Source organism: Salvelinus namaycush, chromosome 31, assembly GCF_016432855.1.
Source record: "Salvelinus namaycush isolate Seneca chromosome 31, SaNama_1.0, whole genome shotgun sequence".
NCBI lineage: Eukaryota > Metazoa > Chordata > Actinopteri > Salmoniformes > Salmonidae > Salvelinus > Salvelinus namaycush.
The window spans coordinates 44205761-44232764 of record NC_052337.1 but is presented as its reverse complement, the minus strand read 5'-3'; the positions used below and the strand labels follow the sequence as shown (position 1 = coordinate 44232764).

At 43.5% G+C, this 27004-nt stretch overlaps 1 protein-coding gene across 1 annotated transcript; it reads left to right on the top strand.

Moving 5' to 3' along the window:
- Positions 1–13638: 13638 nt before the first annotated feature.
- On the top strand, positions 13639–23779 carry LOC120025948 (uncharacterized protein KIAA2026). Its single transcript, XM_038970699.1, has 8 exons — positions 13639–13899; positions 15212–15412; positions 16453–18041; positions 18219–18274; positions 18425–18523; positions 18792–18907; positions 19008–19186; positions 19418–23779. The coding sequence occupies exons 1-8, from the start codon at positions 13715–13717 to the stop codon at positions 22933–22935; spliced, it is 5943 nt and encodes a 1980-aa protein (XP_038826627.1). The 5' UTR covers positions 13639–13714; the 3' UTR covers positions 22936–23779.
- The last annotated feature ends 3225 nt before the right edge of the window (positions 23780–27004 follow it).

The window sequence follows — 27004 nt, the reverse complement described above, 5'->3', positions numbered from 1 at the left end:
CAATGCCACTTAATATAATGTATATGTATATCATCTACTGCATCTTGCCATCTTTATGTAATACATGTATCACTAGCCACTTTAAACTATGCCACTTTTATGTTTACATACCCTACATTACTCATCTCATATGTATATACTGTACTCGATACCATCTACTGCATCTTGCCTATGCCGTTCTGTACCATCACTCATTCATATATTTTATGTACATATTCTTTATCCCTTTACACTTGTGTGTATAAGGTAGTAGTTGTGGAATTGTTCGGTTAGATTACTCGTTGGTTATTACTGCATTGTCGGAACTAGAAGCACAACAATTTCGCTACACTTGCATTAACATCTGCTAACCATGTGTATGTGACAAATAAAATTTGACATTCAGCTTGTCAGTATGTCTATATGGTATAGTATGTCTCCATTCTCATGAGGAAAGTAAATAGCATTATAAATCAGGATAGGTAGTAACTGTATATATATATGCTCAATGAAATAATATAATTACAAAGTTATAGCATTTATCAACACAATTTTAACAGTACATGACATGCACAACAAGTCTGATGTTCACTGCAACAATATCAGTAGCTTGTCTCAAATATAGCATGAAGCAAACAGTGTTACAACACATCTGCTGGTACCACTTCATATAATATTTCTTACGATCTTCAAAAATGAAATGCGTTTGTAATTCAACGTGTGTGCTTTGCTTTCAGTGTCTGACTGTCAACCCTCAGATGGACAAAAAGATGTGGGTGGGATCAAACGTTTTGCACACTGCAGTCAGGGGTACTTGACAGGCTCTGAGATTAAGGCTCCTATTGCACAGCAGTAGCCTACTGTAGCCTACCCTGGAGCACCGTATGGGGGGAGAAATTAGGCCGATTCCAAGGGCCTGTGACTGACAGGGGCCCTAAAAAATGATTAGAACATTAGGTGCATTTTTTTCAATATTAAATTATTAACCTATCATTAATATATTTTATTTACAAAGTTTTATTAGTACAAACGGTTTCTTTGTCTCCCCCCCACCTCTATTTACATGAAATGTTCTGGTCCTGCCCCCAAACCAGGCGCGAACAGTGCTTGTGTAACGGCTTTCGTCTTCCTCCTCTGACGAGGAGTAGTAGGAAGGATCGGAAGACTAATGCGCAGCGTGGTACGTATCCATATTTATTAGAATACTTTTCAAGAATGAACAAAAACAATAAACTGACGAAAACCAACGAAGCTACAGTCCCGAACTAGTGAACACAGAAAAAACAGGAACACAGGAACAATCACCCACAAAACACACTACAAAACAGGCTACCTAAATATGGTTCCCAATCAGAGACAACGACTAACAGCTGCCTCTGATTGAGAACCATATCAGGCCAAACAAGAAACCCCACATAGAAACAGAAAACATAGACTGCCCACCCCAACTCACGCCCTGACCATACTAAAACAAAGAAAAAACAAAAGAACTATGGTCAGAACGTGACAGCTTGATAGCAGTGAATTGCGAGTGAGGAGTGCCGGTGGAGCAGCATGTCTCAGTTTGCTAAAGAAAAATCTGGCTTCCAAAAACGAAAGGAGATAGAAAAGAAAGGGCGACAGTATGTCACCCAATTTTTCACAAAGGAAGGTGGGTGTAGTCCGTGAGTGGTGGAAATTAACCTGTTAGCTTAGCCCATAGTGAAATAGGCTACTTTTTCTCCCCTAACATTAGTTACTTCATATCTTCACAGGAAATTCTGAGTGTTTACATTTTGCTCCTCTTTTTGCCGACATTTAATCAATGCAGGCAAACTTTTAGCAAGCTATTCATACTAAATCAGTTGTCCCTATCCCTGCCTGGTGCCATGCCCAACAGATGCAGCTTCAGGCTCAGCAGCCCTGTCTCCCCATCCCCATACCGCTAAACCAGCCCTACTCCCAACTGAAGAAGGAGGTGAGCAGCATTGTGTTGAATGACATGTCAGTTGACATAATTGCAGGTACTGCAATGCATTGGGGACAGGAATGTGATTCTCCAGTCAGGAAAAATCTCACTTGACACAGAGGCAGCCAATATCAGAGCCTTAAAGGAAGTGATGCAGGCTCTTAGAGATGAATGGGAGTCTCTCCTGTCTGAGGCAACACTGATTGCTACGCAAATGGATGTTGCACCTCAATTTAGAAAGGAACACAGCCAGGACAGTGCAGCAACGGTGTTTCGGGAACACAGTGTTTTTTTTACTGCTATGGACAACATAAGTGACTTGGACACTAGGTTCCACACCACTACAAAAATTGTAGAATAATTTTCTGCTGTTCTGAAAGTTGAGCAGATTAGTGAGGATAAAGTCCCTTCTGTGTGTCAACCACTGATCATGAAGTATTCCAGAGATCTTACATCTGAGTTTCAAAATGAAGTAAGACACCTGAACACTGTATATGCTGCTACTTTCCCCCCTAACTTGTCCCCTCTCGGGTCTCCTGAATGCACTTTATAAGATGCAGCTGCAAAGCATTTTTGGAGAAGTGTGCATTGCTTTACGTATATTTTGCACACTGCCTGTGACTGTTGCTGGTGGCGAGAGAGCTTTCAGTAAGCTAAAACTGATAAACTATTTGAGGTCCACTATGTCCCAGGACAGGCTTTACAGTCTTGCCACACTGTCCATTGAAAGTCAGTTAGCTAGAAAGCTGGACTTCAAAGACTTGATCAGTGACTTTGCTAGCAAGAAGGCTCGGCGCTGGGCTCTTGGTGAGTAAGACTGAGCAAGGGCCAGTGATAACTGTTAAATGGCAAGGCTATGGATATTGGATCACTACACACATGACGCCCACAGGCTGAGAACAAGACTGAGAACAGACTGAGAACAAGATATATTTCAAAATAATGGCTGGATTGCCATACAATTTGTTGTGCACAATCAAGACCCCAAGTGGAAGGAACCTATTGATTTGGTGACCTCTTGACCTTTCCTCTAGCGCCACCATCAGGCCTTTTCATTTCCATTTCCATTTTGTTTTCTTCTAGTGCCACCATCAGCTGCTTATTTTGTAGTTGGTATGTATATTTAGTTCAAAAATCTGCTGCTGATTCTGTTATTTTGTTTGTTACATCATTCTATAGATGATCATGTTATTTTATTTTCACTGAAGAGGTTAATGTATATTTAAGTTATATTTATTTTAAGTTATTCATTAATTTAAGAGAATTTTCCATTCAAGAATTTGACCATTAAAATGACATTTAGACTGTAAAAGATGGCCTTTAGCACATTTCTTATAGAGGATATCAGTCTTGCATCAAATAGTGAATTCCACTGTATACAGAAAGTTGCCTGCATGTCTGCACAGTGTTATATTTTCACAGCTCACTGACAGTAAATATTGGACTACAAGAGAGTTGCAAGCCTGCACAGGTAGAGTTATTTAAAGCTTTGAATGAGTTGATTGGGTTCTGGAGGTGTGTGGTTACAGCAATTGTGCAGGGTTGTGGTGGCCTGTGGTGGTAGGGCCCAATGTGATAATCTGGTAGGGCCCAAAATCCCTGGCAGCGCCCCTGAGCCTACCCACTGTCAAATATTTTACATACTACAAATACCTAGGTGTCTGGCTAGACTGTAAACTCTCCTTCCAGACTCATATTAAACATCTCCAATCCAAAATTAAATCTAGAATCGGCTTCCTATTTCGCAACAAAGCCTCCTTCACTCACGCCGCCAAACATACCCTTGTAAAACTGACTATCCTACCGATCCTCGACTTCGGCGATGTCATTTACAAAATAGCTTCCAATACTCTACTCAGCAAACTGGATGCAGTCTATCACAGTGCCATCCGTTTTGTTACCAAAGCCCCTTATAACACCCACCACTGTGACCTGTATGCTCTAGTCGGCTGGCCCTCGCTACATATTCGTCGCCAGACCCACTGGCTCCAGGTCATCTATAAGTTGATGCTAGGTAAAGCTCCGCCTTATCTCAGCTCACCCATATTGTTTTTATTTACTTTTCTGCTCTTTTGCACAGCCGTATTTCTACTTGCACATCATCATCTGCTCATCTATCACCCCAGTGATAATTTGCTAAATTGTAACTAGTTCGCTGCTATGGCCTATTTATTGCCTTACCTCCTCACGCCATTTGCACACACTGTATATAGACTTTTTTTTCTTTCTATTGTGTTATTGACTGTACGCTTGTTCCATGTGTAACTCTGTGTTGTTGTTTGTGTCGCACTGCTTTGCTTTATCTTGGTCAGGTCGCAGTTGTAAATTAGAAGTTGTTCTCAACTAGCTTACCTGGTTAAATAAAGGTGAAATAAATAAATAAAATAAAAATAAGCTACCACAGTGTTGGCAGAATGTTTTCATATTTTGCAGTAATTTCTGCTGCATATCTGGCAAAGGACTGTGTCCATTTCTGGAAAATGGTTGTGGACCTGTCAGCAGAATTTTTGAATTGAACAATGTTTTGCACTGACTTTTCCCCCAGCCTAAATATGATGGACTGGCCGAGAATTCTGAAACATTGTCTAGGGCAGGCTACAAAAAATGCAATTAGCCTACAGTACATACAGTAGCTTACTTCAACGTAAAAGATCACCTGTCGGTTCACCAGTTAGATTAGACGGCTGTATATTAAACCTCGCTGCCTATGAGATTGCAAAACTTATAATGGAGGCATTTACTGAATTATTTGGAGATGTTGCAACTGGGCCATGACAGTTTCTAAAAGAAAGTGTGTGGGCAGAATGTTTTAATCTTTTTCAATTACTTTATTATTATTTTTTTTACAAAAAATGCATGCTGCCTATAGTGAAGTGCCAAACACTGGCCACATGTTCTGTAAGATTGATTTTCTATTGAACAATTTAAAAGTAAATGATGGCTAAAGCCCACACTTCTATGCAAAAGACACATTGTTATTCAATATTTTGTTTATCAATACATGATTGTGTTTCTATGTCCTGCCTTGGTATAGGCTATTGAGATTATATAGGCCATTATGTCATGCTCATGTCACACAGCCACATTGTACAAACTCTTTTAAAAAATGGTTCCAAAAGGGTTCTTTGGCTGTCCCCATAGGAAAACCCTTTTTGATTTCAGATAGAACCCTTTTGGGTTCCATGCAATGACGTATATAAATCCTGGATTGCTGATGCTTCTGTATGTATTGGCTTTGAAGCCACCAGTCGGCCATATTGGCACTCCCTAGTAGCAGCAGTCCTCCAATTACATGTTTAAAGTATAGTGTTGTAGTGGTGGCAGCACCATTAGTACTCTCAAAAAAAAGGAAAGTGTTATAATATTTTTTCATTTTTATCTTTATCTCACATACTTTTAAATTATGTATTAAGGTGTCTGTAATATAACAAACGTGTCAAAAATGAATGTAGACATTCATAAATTAATTTCTAGAGCTTCCAATGTACACTGCTCAAAAAAATAAAGGGAACACTTAAACAACACAATGTAACTCCAAGTCAATCACACTTCTGTGAAATCAAACTGTCCACTTAGGAAGCAACACTGACTGACAATACATTTCACATGCTGTTGTGCAAATGGAATAGACAAAAGGTGGAAATTATAGGCAATTAGCAAGACACCCCCAATAAAGGAGTGGTTCTGCAGGTGGTGACCACAGACCGCTTCTCAGTTCCTATGCTTCCTGGCTGATGTTTTGGTCACTTTTGAATGCTGGCGGTGCTTTCACTCTAGTGGTAGCATGAGACGGAGTCTACAACCCACACAAGTGGCTCAGGTAGTGCAGCTCATCCAGGATGGCACATCAATGCGAGCTGTGGCAAGAAGGTTTGCTGTGTCTGTCAGCGTAGTGTCCAGAGCATGGAGGCGCTACCAGGAGACAGGCCAGTACATCAGGAGACGTGGAGGAGGCCGTAGGAGGGCAACAACACAGCAGCAGGACCGCTACCTCCGCCTTTGTGCAAGAAGGATTAGGAGGAGCACTGCCAGAGCCCTGCAAAATGACCTCCAGCAGGCCACAAATGTGCATGTGTCTGCTCAAACGGTCAGAAACAGACTCCATGAGGGTGGTATGAGGGCCCGACGTCCACAGGTGGGGGTTGTGCTTACAGCCCAACACCGTGCAGGACGTTTGGCATTTGCCAGAGAACACCAAGATTGGCAAATTCGCCACTGGCGCCCTGTGCTCTTCACAGATGAAAGCAGGTTCACACGCACATGTGACAGACGTGACAGAGTCTGGAGACGCCGTGGAGAACGTTCTGCTGCCTGCAACATCCTCCAGCATGACCGGTTTGGCGGTGGGTCAGTCATGGTGTGGGGTGGCATTTCTTTGGAGGGCCGCACAGCCCTCCATGTGCTCGCCAGAGGTAGCCTGACTGCCATTAGGTACCGAGATGAGATCCTCAGACCCCTTGTGAGACCATATGCTGGTGCGGTTGGCCCTGGGTTCTTTCTAATGCAAGACAATGCTAGACCTCATGTGGCTGGAGTGTGTCAGCAGTTCCTGCAAGAGGAAGGCATTGATGCTATGGACTGGCCCGCCCGTTCCCCAGACCTGAATCCAATTGAGCACATCTTGGACAACATGTCTCGCTCCATCCACCAACGCCACGTTGCACCACAGACTGTCCAGGAGTTGGCGGATGCTTTAGTCCAGGTCTGGGAGGAGATCCCTCAGGAGACCATCCGCCACCTCATCAGGAGCATGCCCAGGCGTTGTAGGGAGGTCATACAGGCACGTGGCCACACACACACTACTGAGCCTCATTTTGACTTGTTTTAAGGACATTACATCAAAGTTGGATCAGCCTGTAGTGTGGTTTTCCACTTTAATTTTGAGTGTGACTCCAAATCCAGACCTCCATGGGTTGATAAATTTGATTTCCATTGATAATTTTTGTGTGATTTTGTAGTCAGCACATTCAACTATGTAAAGAAAAAAGTATTTAATAAGAATGTTTCATTCATTCAGATCTAGGATGTGTTATTTTAGTGTTCCCTTTATTTTTTTGAGCAGTGTATTTTTTTACAATTGAGGAGGAGTACCATGAAGGCTGCGCGGTGGCTTCAATACAGCGCCCCCTGTCAGTCATCTAGGGTGTATACACATCATTGGTTCCATGTAGAACCCTCTGTTGAAAGTGTTCTACCTGGAACCCAAAAGGGTTCTACATGGAACCAAAAGGGGTTCTTTAAATGGTTCTCCTATGGGGACAGCCGAAAAACCCTTTTAGGTTCTAGATACACCTTTTTTTTAAATAAAAGTGTACCCATCTGTCATAGGCGACCGGTCTATTTACATTCGAGCATGGTTGGCTATGGCTTTTGAATGAGCGATGGATAAATGGTAGTCTAATATTTGTTGTGTAGCGGGAATAAACCAGTCATATCAGAAAAGGAGAGACATGCCCTGAAATATGATTATGATTTAGGCCTAAATAATAAAAGTAAAATAAATATATTAGGCGACATTCTGCTATGCGATCTTGCCAACGGTAAATGCATCAGTTTTATCATTAGACCTACGTTTTTATCAGCCTATCATTATTATAATTATTATAATTGTCTACAGTCAATCACGGATTACAAAAAGAAAACCAGCCCCGTCGCGGACCAGGATGTCTTGCTCGCAGACAGACTAAATAACTTTTTTGCTCGCTTTGAGGACAATACAGTGCCACTGACACGGCCCGCTACCAAAACCTGCGGGCTCTCCTTCACTGCAGCCGAGGTGAGTAAAACATTTAAACGTGTTAACCCTCGCAAGGCTGCAGGCCCAGACGGCATTCCCAGCCGCGTCCTCAGAGCATGCGCAGACCAGCTGGCTGGTGTGTTTAAGGACATATTCAATCAATCCTTATCCCAGTCTGCTGTTCCCACATGCTTCAAGAGGGCCACCATTGTTCCTGTTCCCAAGAAAGCTAAGGTAACTGAGCTAAACGACTACCGCCCCATAGCACTCACTTCTGTCATCATGAAGTGCTTTGAGAGACTAGTCAAGGACCATATCACCTCCAGCCTACCTGACACCCTAGACCCACTCCAATTTGCTTACCGACCTAATAGGTCCACAGACGACGCAATCGCAACCACACTGCACACTGCCCTAACCCATCTGGACAAGAGGAATACCTATGTGAGAATGCTGTTCATCGACTACAGCTCAGCATTTAACACCATAGTACCCTCCAAACTCGTCATCAAGCTCGAGACCCTGGGTCTCGACCCCGCCCTGTGCAACTGGGTCCTGGACTTCCTGACGGGCCACCCCCAGGTGGTGAGGGTAGGTAACAACATCTCCAACCCGCTGATCCTCAACACTGGGGCCCCACAAGGGTGCGTTCTGAGCCCTCTCTTGTACTCCCTGTTCACCCACGACTGCGTGGCCATGCACGCCTCCAACTCAATCATCAAGTTTCCGGACGACACTACAGTGGTAGGCTTGATTACCAACAACGACGAGACGGCCTACAGGGAGGTGGTGAGGGCCCTCGGAGTGTGGTGTCAGGAAAATAACCTCACACTCAACGACAACAAAACAAAGCTGATGATTGTGGACTTCAGGAAACAGCAGAGGGAGCACCCCCCTATCCACATCGACGGGACAGTAGTGGAGAAGGTGGAAAGTTTTAAGTTCCTCGGTGTACACATCACGGACAAACTGAATTGGTCCACCCACACAGACAGCGTTGTGAAGAAGGCGCAGCAGCGCCTCTTCAACCTCAGGAGGCTGAAGAAATTTGGCTTGTCACCAAAAGCACTCACAAACTTCTACAGATGCACAATCGAGAGCATCCTGTCGGGCTGTATCACCGCCTGGTACGGCAACTGCTCCGCCCACAACCGTAAGGCTCTCCAGAGGGTAGTGACTACCTGCCCTCCAGGACACCTCCACCACCCGATGTCACAGGAAGGCCATAAAGATCATCAAGGACAACAACCACCCGAGCCACTGCCTGTTCACCCCACTATAATCCAGAAGGCGAGGTCAGTACAGGTGCATCAAAGCAGGGACCGAGAGACTGAAAAACAGCTTCTATCTCAAGGCCATCAGACTGTTAAACAGCCACCACTAACATTTAGTGGCCGCTGCCAACATACTGACTCAACTCCAGCCACTTTAATAATGGGAATTGATGGAAATGATGTAAAAATGTATCACTAGCCACTTTAAACAATGCCACTTAATATAATGTTTACATACCCTACATTACTCATCTCATATGTATATACTGTACTCTATATCATCTACTGCATCTTGCCATCTTTATGTAATACATGTATCACTAGCCACTTTAAACTATGCCACTTTATGTTTATATACCCTACATTACTCATCTCATATGTATAGACTGTACTCTATACCATCTACTGCATCTTGCCTATGCCGTTCTGTACCATCACTCATTCATATATCTTTATGTACATATTCTTTATCCCTTTACACTTGTGTGTATAAGGTAGTAGTTGTGGAATTGTTAGGTTAGATTACTTGTTGGTTATTACTGCATTGTCGGAACTAGAAGCACAAGCATTTCGCTACACTCGCATTAACATCTGCTAACCATGTGTATGTGACAAATAAAATTTGATTTGATTTGATAATTCCCGTGCATCAAACTCCAATCTTTGCTTGCAATACAGTTGACCAACCACTAAAAGCTGTGCATACGCATGGTCTGAGATTTGCGTGGAAATACCCATACTTTCCAGTCAGTTCAACGGTGATAAGTGGAGAAAGTCAAAGTTGCTGGTCCATTATGATATTCTGAGATAGCAACTTGGCATATATAACAAGGCATTTAGAAATGCCAACTTGATCACGATTAATCAGAATAATTCGAGAGTGCTCTTCTCGAACATTGTGGCCTGATAAATCCTACCTCCGCAAACCTATGTGAACTTCACGCCACATATAAATGTGATGAGTTTGCGGCATATTTCAGAGATAAGATAACAAACATTAGGCTGGGTATCAATCAACCAAGACCTGATGAGAAATTTGATGGTATGTGCCGTAGTCTACCATGCAAAGGCACTACGGATTTATTTTCCCTGGTTGACACAGACATGCTCAGGAAAGTGATATCACAATTGAAGCCTTCTACCTGCCTTCTCGATACTTTCCTCACCACATTTTTCAAAACAGTTTTTAATTGCATATCTGAAGAAGTGCAAGTTATTGTTAATCACTCCCTGTTCACAGGCATTTCCCCCACTGTACTAAAACTGCTATGGTGGAACCCCTTCTGAAGAAAAGTAATCTAGATTATTCCATTTTTAGGTTTCTCCTGTTCAGTTCTAAATTGGTTTAGGACCTATTTAACCAGTTGAGAGTTTTTTTGTCACCCTTGGTGAACATAACTCAGAGAAAATACATATCACACGTGGAGTTCCACAAGGTTCGATTTTGGGTCTGGTACTGTTCAGTTTATATATGTTACCCCTTGGCAGCGTTATCAGAAAACACACCATTGATTTTCACTGCTACGCAGGCGATACACAACTGTACATTTCTGTTTCATCAGAGGATTTTAGCTCCACAAATAAATTAGACTGTATTCTTGATTTAAATACCTGGATGGCTCCCAACTTCCTCCAGCTAAATCAAGACAAGAACGAGATACTTATTGTTGGAGCCAAAGCAACAGAGAGAGAATCTTGCCGCACATTTTAATTCACGGGCAATAAAAATAAAACACCAGGTAAAAAACCTAGGTGTTATTTTAGATTCTGAACAAAATTTCGAATCACACATTAGGAATGTGATCAAAATAGTTTACCACCTGAGGAACATTTCCAAGGTACAGCCTTTTCTCTCTCAGGCTGATACAGAGAGACTCATCCATGCTTTTATTAGAAGCAGGCTTGACTACTGTAATGCTCTCCTGTCTGGTCTTCCCAAGAAAGCCATTGGTCAACTGCCAAACATACAGAATGCTGCAGCACGGGTACTGACCAAGACCAGACGGAGAGCACACATTACACCAGGTCTCTGCACTGGCTGCATGTGAGTTTTAGAATTAATTTAAAGATTATTCTATTGGTTTTTAAATCATCCACACTTGTGCACCCCAATACATGTCAGACAGGCTTTTAAGTTATGTACCCAGTAGGGTAGGTCCCTCAGGTCCCCTGGCACTGGCCTTTTAACTATCCAAAAGCCTAGGACGAAGAGGCATGGAGAGGCAGCCTTTAGTTAGTATTCCCCCAGCCTCTGGAATAGCCTGCCAGAGAACCTGAGGGTGGTCGAAACTGTGGACATATTTAAAAGAGATCTCAAAACACATATTTTTTTGCTTTTCCTTAGGTTGTTTTTTAGTTGTTCAGTTTGCTTCGTTCTTTTGTTTTTTATCTTATGTTTGTTGTGTAGTAAATATTTCAGCTTTTATTTTCATAGTTTTTTTCCTGTAAAGCACATTGCGTTCCATTCCATGTCTGAAATGTGCTGTATAAATAAAGCTTGGTTTGATTTCATACATACCAAGCTTTGCAGGAAAACTGGCGCACGCAAAGGTTGTAATTTTTTGTGCACACGCACTTTTGTTAAATGAGGCTCCAGGGTGCATATGTCAACCGCTATGAACTGATGAAGCTTGACTGACCCCACTGAATCTTCTAAATTATTGGTCAATTTGCCATCAGCCTCACGTGAATTGCACATGGAAACACTGTCATGCTTTTCCTCTGTTGATTTAAAAAAAACTCAGAAACCAATTTTAACAGGATAGGTGAGAAGTGTAGTGAGCGTTATCTACCAAATTACTCTCCAGTCAAGGGGAGGCAGGTAGCCTAGTGGTTAGAGCGTTGGGCCAGTAACCGGAAGATTGCTGGGTCGAATCCCCGAGCTGATAAGGTAGCAATCTGTCGTTCTGAAGAATTCCATTAACATCGTCCTTATATTGCCCGATGCAAATAAAAGTAATATCTACGTTATGAAACCCAAATAAAAAAATATTTATTTTTAACCCAATTAAATTATGTGACACGCGACTACGTCAGGGTGCACACACTGAGGAGGTTGCGAAGAAACAACGTTCGGGGAATATTTTGATAGCATAGCCTCTCGACTCTAGTGTAACTGAACCGCTAGCTACTTAACTTTGTTGACCGTTTAGTTGACTGAGATAGCAAAATCGCTACAGTTATGAAGCTACTTTGTCATTAGCTAGTTTAATTTTGGTTTAGAAATGTTCAAGTTAATTTACATGAATCGTTAGGTAACCCACTAACGTTGGCTAGCTACCAGCTACATAGCAAGCTTTATCTTGCTGAATCGCTCTTATCTATTTTACTAAGCTTGTTTCGTTGGCTCATCATAGCAAGGATTCATTGCTGTTTTGCCTAACTTTCCTGTAAATCACAGTATTTTCCCTGCTAACGCTGCTGCGGACAGTACAGACGCAGGCCTTTGATTGGAAACAATGAGCTCGGATAGAGGAGACAGCCAACGCCGGCTAGCTAACAATTTGGCTACTACTGTAGTAGCTTGTATTGGAGGCGAACTGAAGTCGCAGATTGTTGGGGTAGCTACTGTATTGGCCTTGTAAGTTAAGATATATTTCTCCATTCTGTAGACTACCGGTCCCATCATAACGTACCAAACTAAGAAAAGGAAGACCAATAGCTAGCTAACGTTAGTAAATGTTGAAATACACTACACTTTGTTTAGCTATCATGCTTACTGCTTGCTTGCTATCAGCCAGTGAACTTGGCTACTGTTAATCGTTTGCTAGATAGTTTGTGGTGGATCGGTTAACTAAATAAACCCCACATAACTAACATTCTTCGTTTAGTTAGTTATCAAATTAACGTCAACATAACATTTCTCAGAATGTCCCGTTAACCAACTAGTAGCTAGCTAGCACTAGCTAAGGCATGTTGGCTAGCTACAGTATCCAGCTAGTAGCTAGCTTACTGGCAGCTACGTTAGCTGACTTAAAGTTAGTTACCACTGACACTATTGTCAACTCTATTGCAATTGCCGGTGAATGTTTTGAAGAGTCAAACAAGGAAGGACTAGGTCGCCAAGTTATGTATGTGACCCTAATGTAATTGTCAGGAGATAATATCCACTACCAATTGTGCGAGCTGCTTTTCAAAGATGGCAACTAAGCGTACTAACGTTATGCTACTGCTGCGGTCAGCTAGCTAGCAAGGTTACCCAATAAAAGTGGGACAGTTTTAATCAGTTGGTTAGCTAGCTACGTCCTATTGAAATACAGGGCTGCCAGCAACATGAAAGTGCAAACTGAAACCTGCAACCCATCCAAGGTCCCACAAAACGACATGTCAGACAAAAGGGACAACCACCACAGTCTTTTTTTTTCTCTCAACCAAGACTGTCGGAATGAACTGTGTTCAGGATCTCAGCAGCAGAAGGTTCACCTTGTATCATCATCAGACTCAAAGTGGCACAGCACTCAATGCAGCAGGCTAGTCACTGAAGGACTCAGCAACGGAACCTCCCTGGAGAATGTAAATGTTCTTTCCCACGGTAGTTCTACCAATGATTTTGCACTAAGACATGGGGTGCCTGAAATCTCAAACGATCTGTCATTACCTGAGGTCTACATACCTACCACAGTTAGAGTTGAAGACCTTAGCTACGAGTTACAGCAGGCCTATAGGATATTTCACGGGTTTCTCCAGGAAAAGCACAAAGGCATTACGACTCCATTCTTGCACCCCATCGGCTTCAAGGACCACACTGACAGGGCCGAGGGTCAACTTAAGCAGTCCATGTGTTTCAGAAGGATGGAGGAGAAGTTTGTTAGCCGGGAGTATGAAACCATCACAGAGTTTGTGGCAGACTTAAGGCTGATGTTAGAGAACTGCTACAGGCACCATGGGGTCGACCACTGGATTTCTAAACAGGCGCAGAAATTGGAAATTATGCTTGAGCAGAAGTTGACACTGCTGTCAAGGTAAGAAAGTGCAAGCCTTGCATACATACACTACCGTTCAAAAGTTTGGGGTCACTTAGAAATGCCCTTGTTTTTGTTAAAGAAAAGCAAAAAAAAGTCCATTAAAATAACATAAAATTGATCAGAAATAGTGTAGACATTGTTAATGTTGTAAATGACTATTGTAGCTGGAAACGGCAGATTTCTTATGGAAAATCTACAGAGGCCCATTATCAGCAACCACTCCTGTGTTCCAATGGCACGTTGTGTTAGCTAATCCAAGTTTATCTTTTAAAAGGCTAATTGATCATTAGAAAACTCTTTATCAATTATGTTAGCACAGCTGAAAACTGTTGTTCTGATTAAATAATCAATAAAACTGGCCTTCTTTAGACTAGTTGAGTATCTGGAGCATCAGCATTTGTGGGTTTGATTACAGGCTCAAAATGGCCAGAAACAAAGAACTTTCTCCTTAAACTCGTCAGTCTATTCTTGTTCTGAGAAATGAAGGCTATTCCATGCAAGAAATTGCCAAGAAACTGAAGATCTGGGACAATGCTGTGTATGACTCCCTTCACAGAACAGCGCAAACTGGCTTAAACCAGAATAGAAAGACTGGGAGGCCCTGGTACACAACTGAGCAAGAGGACAAGTACATTAGTGTGTCTAGACGCCTCAAGTCCTCAACTAGCAGCTTCATTAAATAGTACCCGCAAAACACCATTCCCACTGGGAATGTGATGAAATAAGTAAAAGCTGAAATAAATCATTCTCTCTACTATTATTCTGACATTTCACATTCTTAAAATAAAGTGGTGATCCTAACTGACCTAAGTCAGGGAATTTTTACAAGGATTAAATGTCAGGAATTGTGAAAAATTGAGTTTAAATGTATTTGGCTAAGGTGTATGTAAACTTCAGACTTCAACTGTAGATATTCCATAAAAAAATCTGCCGTTTCCAGCTATAATAGTCATTGACAACATTAACAATGTCTACACTGTATTTCTGATCAATTTGATGTTATTTTAAATGGACAAAAAAATTAGCTTTTCTTTCAAAAACAAGGACATTTCAAAGTGACCCCAAACTTTAAAAAAATGGTGTACATTCATTACAAAGCGTACATATTGTACATAGGCTACGTTAATTCACACTTAACACACATTCAATGATATTGATTTGCTGCTATAGTAGTAACAAAAAAAAAAAAAACTTATTTTATTACATAATTTAACCTTTGACATCAGTAGTGTTTGTTTGATCCATGACCCATGAAACTACTGAGACCCTAACCCTATGATGCTCTGTTTGTAACAACCTGCCCAACCAGGACGCTGCGAGAGAAGACCACTCTGGCGGTGACCTCCAAGGGTCGTTTCGGGACCGAGGATGAGAGGGGGCCTGTGGGCACCTCAACCAGACGGAGGTCCGTGCCTCGCAGCCTGGCAACTATAACAGTGGGGGGAAATGAGTCCATCATGATCCAGGCACTCAGGCTGGAGGAGCAGCAGAAAGCCAAGGAAGAGAAGAGGTAAGATATGGATGAAATGTAATGCTCCAGTGCCTGAGGCTAAGGCCTGGCCAGGCCAGGCAGATGTTGGGTTTTCTATGTCCCGATTCCCTCCATGGTCAGAATAAAAACAAACAAATTCCATAGACTACTTAATCCAATGACACTATACATACAGGATTACAAAAACAAGTTTTATAATATTTCATTCTAATTCTGTGTATGACTATATCAAAGATGTGGCTGTGATTGTTAGACTCAGTTTTTAGTAGTTCCATTTGATTTCAAAAACTTTTTGACCACACTCCTTTTGATTTCAAAAACGTCCATACATATTAGCCCATGGTAGAAGTGGTCGGAAAGTACATTTTTGGACCTGAATGCCAAAACATTTAGGAGATCGAGGTGCTCAAAGTTGATCCATTTTGCATATCCTACCATTGAGACATCCACGTCTTCATCACTGGGAAATATAAATGGTTGAGTTTTGGTGTCATTTAAAAGCTTACAAACACGGATGCCACATTATTTGACCATTTCTTGAAAAGTTAACTTTAATTTTCACATGTTGTAATTTAGACCCTATTTTGAGACAGCATACTGGTGAATGCAGGGTGGGTGTCATTTCAACCATAGAAATATAATGGGCATATCCCTTCATACCACCTGTAATTTAGCTGGTACATAATTGACATTTTTATTGAATTAACATTTTAAAGTCCAATTACTACCACAAAGATGGCTGCCGGTCCACCCACCATCAAATGTCAACTTAAATGGTAGAAGTGGTCAGAAAGTAGCTTTTTGGACCTGAATGCCAAAACGTTTAGGAGATACAGATGCTCAAAGTTGGCCCATTTTGCATACCCTACCATGAAACATCTGTCTTCACTTGGAAAAAAATACAAGATTGAGTTTGATATAATTTGAAAGCTTACGAACAGGGTTGTCAAACTATTGTATAGAACGTTTTGTTCAAATCAAAAGTGGTGCAGTCAGAAAGCGATTGATATCAAATGGAATGACCCCTTCATCAACTCATCCTTCATTTCTGATTTTAGGCAGCGGGAGCTGGAGAAGAAGGAGGCGGAGGAAACCTCAGCCAAGGATGTAGAGGAGTGGGAGCGCAGTCTTCTCTCCCAGGTGGCCCAGAATCCCGTGAAAACCTTGTGGGAACTGCCTGCCATCGGCCACTTCCTCTGCCTGGCCCAGGCAGCTCTCAACCTCCCAGAGATAGTGTTCTTTGAGCTGGAGCGGTGCCTCCTCATGCCTCGCTGCAGCATCTTCCTCTCCAAGATCATGAGTTCACTTCTCTGCCCGCCCCAGAGGAGAGGGACGGTCCACCGCCGCCCAGCCCTCACATACCGCCGCTGGGAGTCCGAGCTGCGTCAGAGGGTGCAGGGCTGGTACTATGCTATGGGTACGGCGGAGGATCAGGGTTGGATGGCTGAGCAGCTCGGCCTCTCCCATCAGTTCTTCAGGACGGCCGGGGAGGTTAGCCCCCTGGAGGAGAACCCCTTCCATCTCTTACCCTTCATTCAGCGTGTGTGGCTGCTCAAAGGCCTGTGTGACAATGTGTATGAGACCCAGAAGGATGTGCAGGACGCTGTGCTGGGCCAGCCCATCCACGAGTGCCGCGAGTCCATCCTGGGCTATGACGGGAATGAGAACGCCTATATCCACTTCCCGCACTTCTGCGGGGCGGACCTGCGTATCTACTGCCAGAGTGCCAGCATGCCCCCTGACTTCCCCTTTCCAGCTGTCTGGGTCAGGCGGGTGGAGCCTGATGAGGGAATATCAGAGGAGTCAGACGAGCAGAAGGACTCTGAGCATCTGGTTTCCATGGAGACGGAGGACTATGAGGAGAAACCTAGTTCTGACAGAATGAGTGGTGGTAGGATTAAAGGGGAGAATGGGGGCACAAGCAGGGGTGGGCAGTTTCACACGTGGGGAATGAAGGAGGAGGATGAGGATGTTTCTGTAGAGGATGGCGATAAGGAGGACTATAAGCCTAAACAGAACAGACACACTGGCTCTTCTACTCCCTCCTCACATATCAAGGACTTTGTGGGCAGAGGGTGTGTGAAGAAAAAGCCACAGGAAGTGGAATATATGCCTGATAGACTCCAGGTGAAACAGCAAGAGGGGTCGTACTCATCCTCCTCTGGGTCATCCTCAGAGTCATGTGAGAAGCGTCTCAGTGTGCGGGAACACAGCTATACGGAGAAGTCCCCTGCTCGCCCTGGTGAGATAACAGGTAGGCCTAGTGTGGCTGTACCAATGAGACAGACTGATGTTAAAGTCGACGGGGACAAATACACTGAGGGGCTGAGGCCATGTCCAAGATGTGTCTCCAAAATGGGGGCAAAGTCAGAGGACAATCATCGCTGCCGTTGTGCCAAGAACAAGGCATCAACAACCTCAGCTACTGAGGGTGGCCACCCCCGCAAGATGAACTTGACAGAGGATAAGATGGACAGGATTCGGGCAAAGAAAAAGAAAAGGCAAAAAAAGAGGGAGGTACGTGCAACAGGTGGACAGCGCAGACCAGACAGGACCCGACTCTGCAAGGCCAAAGCAGCTAAATCCACCCTCCAGAGAGCTGCTACCAACATCAAGAAAAAGGACAAGAGAAAAAAACGCAAAATGAGTGTGTAAAATAACTTTCTGCTTTGCATGCTAATCCTGTCTTCCTACATCAAGCTTTTGCAGTTGTTTGGCCAAATTATGTAAAACCCGTCAAGAGACTGTTTGTTTTAAATGAATTCAAACGCTTTGGCTGATTGATGTCTTAATTACCCAGTAAAATAATATTCTTTCTCAGCAGGAAAAAAGCTGTCTTCAAAGAAGAAACCTCAACTCCCAGTTGAACATGGATTTAGGGTAAGCCCCACAGTTTTTCACAAGTTTTTTGTTGTTGTATTGTTTTAATGCAAAATACGGAATAGGAATTAATATGCAATTTGAATCCATGCATGCTGATTTGTCTTTCTCCTTCTCTTCCCCATCTGACTCTCTACGCTCTTAATCCAGTTGGTGTGCACCAGTCTAGAGGAGCTGAGGGAACTCATCAGTAGGACGGAGGATGAGCTGGATGAGCTGGAGAGCACCAAAAAGAGATCTGTTAGTAAAGTAATAAATATTTCATTTTTGGTATTTTGGTTTGACTGTACTGTGTCAAAAAAACATTATATACAGAAACAACTTTTACACAGTATGGATGGATTACATCGATACAATCTCAAAAATGAATGATGGAGGAAACACATTTCTATAGCTTGTCTACTATGGGAGTATACGACATCGAGAATAAGAGGGGGAATACGAAATACAGTGGTTAATGCTTTCAAAGCATTGGGTTTGTTTATTCTCGACGTCATGTGTTTGAATGGTTTTACAGGAAAGGTGGTATTTCAGGAGAGAAGCAGTGAAAGATTTGCACATCACTCTCATAAGACTGCTCAACGAGCTCTCCCCATGGGAACCCAAACTGGTCAAGGCTTTCCATAGGAACAGGTAAGGCGCTTGCCTGAAGGCAGTTATGTTAACCTCAAGCTGTGTCCGGCAAAACGCATAACTGACTCCTCGATGCCTGTTATGTCATCTGTCCCCACAGGCTACGTTTAAAAAAGGATTATGATGACTTCAAAAAGCACCCTGACTATGACAACTTTGTCAGAGAGGAGTGGGTGGCAGAGGATGTGGACAGAAGCGCAGGTGACAACACTAGACTGACTGAAGAGGAGGAACAGCAACAGCAGGACCAGACAGTTCAGAGAATTCTGTGGACAGGAGGTAAATGGTGCTTTATTTGTTGGTACAATTGAATAATAAATCACAGAAGCAGCATATACTAAGGAAGTAGTGGGTTTAACCTGCACCCTCTTGGTTAGGTCGTTACTGTAATAGAGAATGTGTTCTTAATCATTTATCTAGTTAAATGAATAAATATGCATTGAAACCACATAATAAAAATTGTCAGGGCATTTTAGAATTAATACATTGTACTTTATTTTTTTTGTGCAGAGGACTCGGTGCAGCTTAGAGCAGAGGCATTGAGAGGCAGCTTCACCGTGGTAACCAGACAAGAGATGTTGACCTTGAATGAGCATAGACCTTCCACTCGGGGCTTTAAGCGCCTGCACAGCGGTATAGACGAGGACCCAAGTCTCATTAAGAGAGGCAGGATTGGCAGTAACGAGATGACACCTTCTCCTGAAGGATCAGAAATGGAAAAACGACCCAGGGAAGCAAATCCAGCAGCACAGCAGGCTGGAGAGACAAGCCCAGTTGTTGTAACACCTATGGCTGGTTTCCAAAGGGCCTACAAGCCTGTTCAACTACATACCCTGCTGGCTAAGAGTGTAGGGAATAAAGTGACCTTAATTCATCATCAGCCTGGTACAGGTGTTATCAGCCATGTTGGTCAGGCACAAAGCAAGGACTGTGCTTCTTCCATGCAAGCTACCAAACTTCAACCTTCTTTACCGCAAAGCTCTCGACACCTACCACAACCAACAACACCAACATCTAAACACTCACAGACGGTCCATACCACGCCCATACCAAAGAGCCCCATACAGGTTGTATACAAGATACCTGAGGGCATGGGTCTGGTCAGGAAAGATGGGAGCCCTGTGAAAATCGAAGTACAGCCAATCCTGGACCAGAAAACAGGGAATAAGATAATGCAACGAGTGGTCATCCTGCCATCGAACTTGCTCATTCAAAAGTCGGAGGATAAAAGTCTCCCCCAGCAACTAAGGACTCTCCAGGTCCCAGCCTCCAAAGAGTCCACCCCACTGTCACAAAGCTCTGGATTCACCATGCCTCAACGTCATGACAACCGGAGCCTAACACCCTCTCCTACCATCTCTCCTAGGTTGCAGACATCTCTAACTCCAGGTTACAAGGTTGTCCAACTCCCTTGTTGCAAAGCAAGTAGCACTCCCCAAATTGTTATACCAAATAGATCCAACCCCACCAGTGCAGCGTCTACTGATCCCAGTAAACCTCCGGACCGCAAACAAGAGCTGAAGACTGTGTGCATCAGGGACTCGCAGTCCATTCTAGTCACCACTAGGGGGGGCAACACTGGCGTTGTCAAGGTGCAGTCATCTGACCAGAGTATACCTGGTTCGATACGTGCCAGGCCTGTCATCACCATCTCTCCACAATTCAAAGCCTTCCTCGTGTCCAAGACGTTTCCACCTGCTGCCACTACAGTCCCTGTAGTCACCAGCTCACCTGTAGCCCAGTCGCGATCAGGACCTTCACTGTTACGGTCTTCAACTGTCACAAGTTCAACAACTACACGCCAGTCTCCGATCACTGCTGGCATTCCAATGGCCACAAGTCAGACGGCGAGTTCTGATGTTAACGTTGCTGTAAACCAGGGCTGCACTGTCTCATCTACACTTGCTGTTAACGCACAGCTACTTAAAAGCATTGTCACTGTACCTGGTAAACCAGCAGGTGCCGCCCAGACGTCTCTGGTCCAGTGTGTCAACAAACCTGTTCTGAAAAGGGTAGGTCCAGATGACAAGGGTAGGTCCCCCCCATTCACAAAGTTCATCCTGGTCTCTCCCTCCTCGAACATCACGTCTGTGGCTGCAACCAAAGTCACTTCCACCACGGCTCCCTCTGCTCTTCCAGGTCAAAGTTTCATGTTTATCAGCCAATCACCATCTACCGGTAATCCAAAACCGGCATCATCAGTGTCTGGACCCACCACACAATCCCCGACCATGTCGATACCCACCGAAGCGATGAAGATCGGACTCAACCTTGGTCGAGCTATTGGCAGCGCGAACTTCGGAGCTTTGAATAAGGTCCAGAGCATCAATCTGCTACCAGGTTCTCAGATAAGGCTACCACAGCAGGCAAACCTTTGCAGGCCAGTTAGTGCACTCGCGCAATCTACTTTAAAAAACACATTTGTATCTGCCTCAAAGTCGGGCCTTCTCGCAACCACATCGTCTCATATTGTCACTAGCACTGCACATTTGCCGTCCTCCACACTGCTGACTGGATCTCAACTACAAGGCATCCCTTCATCCTCTGTGATCCCCAATCGAATCAAGGTAGCTGGGCAGCCAGGGTCTTCTATAATCAGAGGTTTGATCTCCAGCAACACACCTGTGTCAGTCACTACACCGCTAAGCCCTGTCAAAACATCCCCCCTCACATCCCCGGCGCAGGTTTCTCAGTCTCAGTACTCTGTCGGTGTCGCCACACCTGCTCAGATGCTAAGCACTCCACAGTCTCCAACTACCCCTATATCCACTCATCTGTCCTCTCCAGTACAGCCAGCTGGTAATACCAATCCTGTCTCCAGCACCACCACCACCACTTTGCAACAAAAGATTGTCATCAACACCACTGCTGCTCTTGCAGGCGGCACGCAGATTCTCCTCAACAACACCCGTTTTGTTGTTCCTCCTGAAGGCCTTGGGCCTGGTCAGCATGTCCTCATAATCTCCAGCCCTGCAGTGCCTGTGGTAGCTCCTAGTCCCAGGGGAGCGATCCCAACCACCGGTGTACCACAAGGGCCAATGTTACCTGGGCTAGCCCTACCTGCACAAAGCCCCAGAATGGCCAGACCACCCGGGACACACCGGCCTCAACAAGCAGTACTTAGATCCCCAACCCTGGCAGCACCATCCACTGTGAAAGTTGGACCCTCTATCCCTGTCTCTTTCACTGTCCCTCGCCAGATGGTGGCTGTTCGAGCCTCACTATCGCCCACCAGCACCACCACCAACAGTTCTCCACAAGTTTCACACTGGCTCCCTGCTCCGGCCACCATACACACTCATGTGGTTGCAGCTTCACATTTAACTCAACCCGAAGGGATGGGCGGCTTCTCACTCTCTTCCCTGCCAGGAAGTCCCAGCGCAGCTCAAATGGCAGGACTTGCACAGAGCCCATCAAAACAGCTCCCTTTGCACACAGCACTTGGTGTCAACACACCACTCAAAGCACAGCAGCTAATGTCATTCATGCAACCTATGGGAGTGGTCTCCAGGTCCAGGACACAGGTGCTGCCGGCGGTAGCTGTTCGCCCAGTAGGGAGCACTGTCTCCAGGATGCGGACTCTACCCGTGGCAACCATACCATCCATCAGGAGTGCTTTCAGTAGCAAACAGGCGTCTCCTGTGGCAACTGTGCCTCCATCCAACTGCACTATAATCATGGCACCAGCACAACCTATCAGGACGGTGATGTCGGCAGAGACCATCCGCATGCCCACTGTTTTATCCAATCCTCAGCAGCAGCAAATACTGGGGTTGGGCAAGCCCCCTTTGCAGCCTTTACAGGCGCATGCATCAGCAGTGCAAAGAACCAGCCCCACCACCAAGCTACTAGTGAGTCCTGATGGTGCTGTTTTAAATGTGGCTAGAGGCCCTACCACCATCACAGGCCTGCCAGAGATGGCTAACAAGTCTTTGGCTGCGTTGATTGTTACTCCTAACTCCACTGGGAGAGTGCCGTTGCCTAGCGCAAATACTGCCAATCCCTTCATGCCTACACAGGCTGAGTGAAGTGGACCTATCAAATGAAAGACTGCGATTGAAAGCCAGTACCAGTGTCTGTGATGAAGCAGACACATATTCCAGCTAACTTTGTGTTCTGGACCGCTTTAGAACATTCTAGAATGGTTTTTGGTAGAAAGCGGGGGGTTGGTTGAGAAACTGCCTGGTTGAGCTGCATTCTTACTTTGCATACCTGAGTGTGTTTTAAGCGATGCTAGATAAACTCTATAGTTGGATCAGTTTGCTCAAATATAGGTGGAAATGTATTTGTGATGGTTTTCTATTTCTTTAAGCTAACAGCATTTTGGGGTTGCCTTCTCACAAAGTTTAAATGTGAATTTGGACATTTTTAGTTTTTTAAAAACCTTTTCAAGGCCAGTAATAAATATGTTGTAAATTGCTAGGATTGCAGGGTAGAGCAAATGGATTTGAATGTGATGGTAATACTTTTCATTGACATTGAATATAATTCTGAAATGATATCCATTTAATTCCTTAGATTGGAACAACCCTTGTTTTATTCTGTCTCCCAGACTCTTAGGACTTTCCCTCAGACCTATTGTAGTATGTTCTTCAGATGTGTGTTGCCTACTCAAGAGGCAGGTCAGTGTCCAAATGTAATTACATTGGTTCTCTTCTATTTCCAGCAACTATTTGGGGAAAAAATAGCATTTTACATGATTGAAGTGCAACTTCTAAATGATTTGTCGGAGCCAATATAAAACATTTTGGATGTTATATTTATTTATTTTTCCTATCATAGATTTCTCAAAATATTTAGTGGGTACATTGTCATTGGATAACTATGGACATTTCTGCATGGAAATAAATGGTGCGACTGTCCTCCATAAGAGATTTGTGGTATTCATGTGAATTAGGCTCTTGGTAAACTCAACTGTGGTAAAAAAAAAAAAAAAAAAAAAAAGTTCTTTATTGAAATGTATAATTTCCAAATCCTCATACGTACATGTTGAAATATATAAGCCAACAATCAAGCAGGTAAGATGTTGTCATTAACTTCAGAGGAATTCTCAATTGCTGCTACACATTTGGTTATCACTAATGTAACGTAGCAGGCATAAAAGAAACACCTGAAACTAGATCCCCCCCTACATACTGGTCTTGACGAGAAGAAAAAATATTGTCCGGGGAGGTTCTATTCTGCACTGTTCAACCAATCCAGTAAATGTGGAGGAGGAGTTAAGATGGAGCGTCGCCTTGTAAACGTCCAAAAGGGGAAGTTGCGTCACAGGCTCGCTTTCCATTTCTCCTGAAAACCGGAACATCCGGTTGTTGGGGCCTCGGCAGAAGCTAGGTTATCCCCGAAATGAACAAACAATTTCCGAAGTACAATATTGTTATGTTTAGATATACAGGGATTGATAAAAAGTCTTGTTCTTTGAGCAGCATTCATGAAAGCTTGTGGAGCTAAAAGGTCAGCACATTAACATGAAACTACAGTGTCGTCGTCGTCCCCCCCCCCCCCCCCCCCCAAAAAAAACATTGAAGAATACTTCTATAAACTTGTGATAGTAAATAGAGTGCAATAATTTGTTCTCCACAAGTTTGATCATGTGTTCAATGAAATAACACATGACGTTTCATCTTTTTTGGTTATCCCACAGAGGACTGTTGTTATTAGGGCGAGTAGGGAGGAGGTAGGGGTCCTGATGAGATCTTCTCATAGGCTGGAGGGGCATTGGGAAGCTGAAACACATCAATACAAAAATACACACACCATTTAGGAAACAACCAGGATAAACCCCTCTGATAATTGAAATACTATTTCCCTTTCCACAGTATTGTACCGACACGAACCAAACTGCTGGCTTGGATATTTTCTTTTCACATCGTCCTTTTCGTAATGATTGCTGCAATGACGATGGATGCGTAGGTCAGCTCAGTACAGCTTGGTTCGGCTCGGTCTTGTGAAAAGCCCTTATGTCGAAATATGCCCTTGGGGCCCTATGAATTCCAGATCGTAATCCCCTCCTGACGTCTGGAGACATAATCTCTGACTGCACCACCAGCAGCCATATTGCACCAGGCAGCTCATGTGCCCCTTATTCCACAAAGAACCCTTTAATTCCAGGAAAAGTCATGGAGATTTGAACTATAGGGCCTTCCTTCAAGGTTGTGTTGTTGTGTATAGTCGAATGAATGCAGTATGCTATGATAAGAGAATGATCATGGCCATGGGTTGGTCACACTATTGCCTTCCAGCGCATAACTGCCCATGTCTGCAGCATGTGATCGAATCCTGGTTCCACCACTACGCATAAACAGAAACTCTCTCTTCACTTCTGTCTTTGTATACAGATTTAAACCTGCAGCTGGGTTTACACAGAAAGCCCAATTCTGATCCTTTTCCCAATTAGTGGAAAAATATCTGAATTGGCCTGCCTGTGTAAACGCAGCAATAGAGGACAACTCCATTCGATAAAACATCAAATACTCTTTAAAAAAAGAAAGTTCTGACCATTGACATCCCAGTACATCCAGTCTGAGTCTCTTACCACAGGTCGGAGCTCACTGAGGCCCATCTTGTTTTCTGCTGCAGCTCTTCCCTCGCTGAACTGTCCTCTACTGAATCCTGGCAGGGACCCTGATCTTGGGCTCTGTGGGGAGAAAACAGGAGAAAACAGCAACATTAGTAAGGGGAACAGGAGGAATAAACCCTGTTGGACAGCAACCGATTACCTATTGCCACTATTCCATCTCCTATAGATCTGTGAAAGACCTGGACATGTGAAAGATACAAATACTGTATATTCCTATTGCTTTCACCTATTTTAGGCCTATTCTCTTCAAATCATTACATATGAAGTGAAGGAGAGAGGGGAGAAGATGATGCCATTTTATACTATAGAGATGTGCACCCTTTGTCATGCAAGGCAGGTGCAGCTTGGACAATTCTTACCCTGATCATTTTGTACCCGCTTCTCCTCTTGAAATACCAGCATCCGACGATGAGAAGGGCTGCGAGAACTACAACCAACAGAGCTATGCCAGCTGCCCTGTGGCGCACCAAACAAAATATAGTATTATGAATAAATGAATAATACTTTCTTCACCAATGGATCAATTTTAAGATATAAGATGGCATAACAAATCGAATGAAGTTTTCTGAATGTCTATTAGGCCTATATTCTACACAGTTCTAACTACCAGTGTAATTCTACAAATAATATAAATGATCAGAAAACATCAATTTAATTAATGTTTTTTTCTTTTAGTTAGAGTCAATAAAATCCACGAACTCTTCGGCCCTGACATGCTGTCCTCCTCTGCTTGCAAAATGAACGTTGAAGTCACCGCGAGGCATCTCTTTCCATCCAGACTTTTACACCTGAGGAACATGATGCAATTACCGTTATAAACGGTAGGAAACCGTTATTACGCGTTTATTTCAACATCAATAACAGGCTAAACTATATAGGCTAATCCACTGGTCAAGTATATTGAACATTTTGCCGCTAAAATACGTAGCTACAAATTGAATTTAGGCTAAATTCCAAAGCAACATATCAGAAGATATTTACATTTTATATCCTATAATATTTTCTGTAGGGCTATGAATAATGTTATTTCATTGCACCAGCATAATGTAGCCTGTACCATAACTAACAGAAAATCTGAAACTTGATCAACATTGTATAGCCTACGCTTCTATCAATATTGAAATAAATTGATAATTTTGAAAATGTAATAATTTAAAATACTTTTTTCTTAGTTCAAAAGAAAACTGAATGGACCTGTCCATCAATGGTCTGTGTTTTGGTCGAAAAAGTTACCTAAAGTAGATAATTAGATTGTGAAGGGTCCGGTCCTTCTAAATTGCTTCCCAGCGCTTTCCCGAAAGCTCTGTCTCACTCTTCTTTGCTTAAATCTCTGACTTGAGAAAAGGTTAGAACTGTGAGCAAGGAAAGGAATTCTCATGACCGTCACGAGTTCTACCGCTCATACTTAAAGCCATTGACCTGGACTAATGGGCGTGAAACCCCTCCGGTCCTGGAGCCAGAACACAATTTATATTATGGACTCGATTATGGAAACTTTATCTGCTGACTCTTTCTGT

Excerpts from the sequence above, each read along its gene's own strand:
- LOC120025948 (XM_038970699.1), top strand. The coding sequence starts at position 13,715 with ATGTGTTTCAGAAGGATGGAGGAGAAGTTTGTTAGCCGGGAGTATGAA. Across the intron at positions 18,275-18,424 it reads CAGTTGAACATGGATTTAGG|TTGGTGTGCACCAGTCTAGA; the intron begins GTAAGCCCCACA and ends CTCTTAATCCAG. Across the intron at positions 18,524-18,791 it reads AAAAGAGATCTGTTAGTAAA|GAAAGGTGGTATTTCAGGAG; the intron begins GTAATAAATATT and ends ATGGTTTTACAG.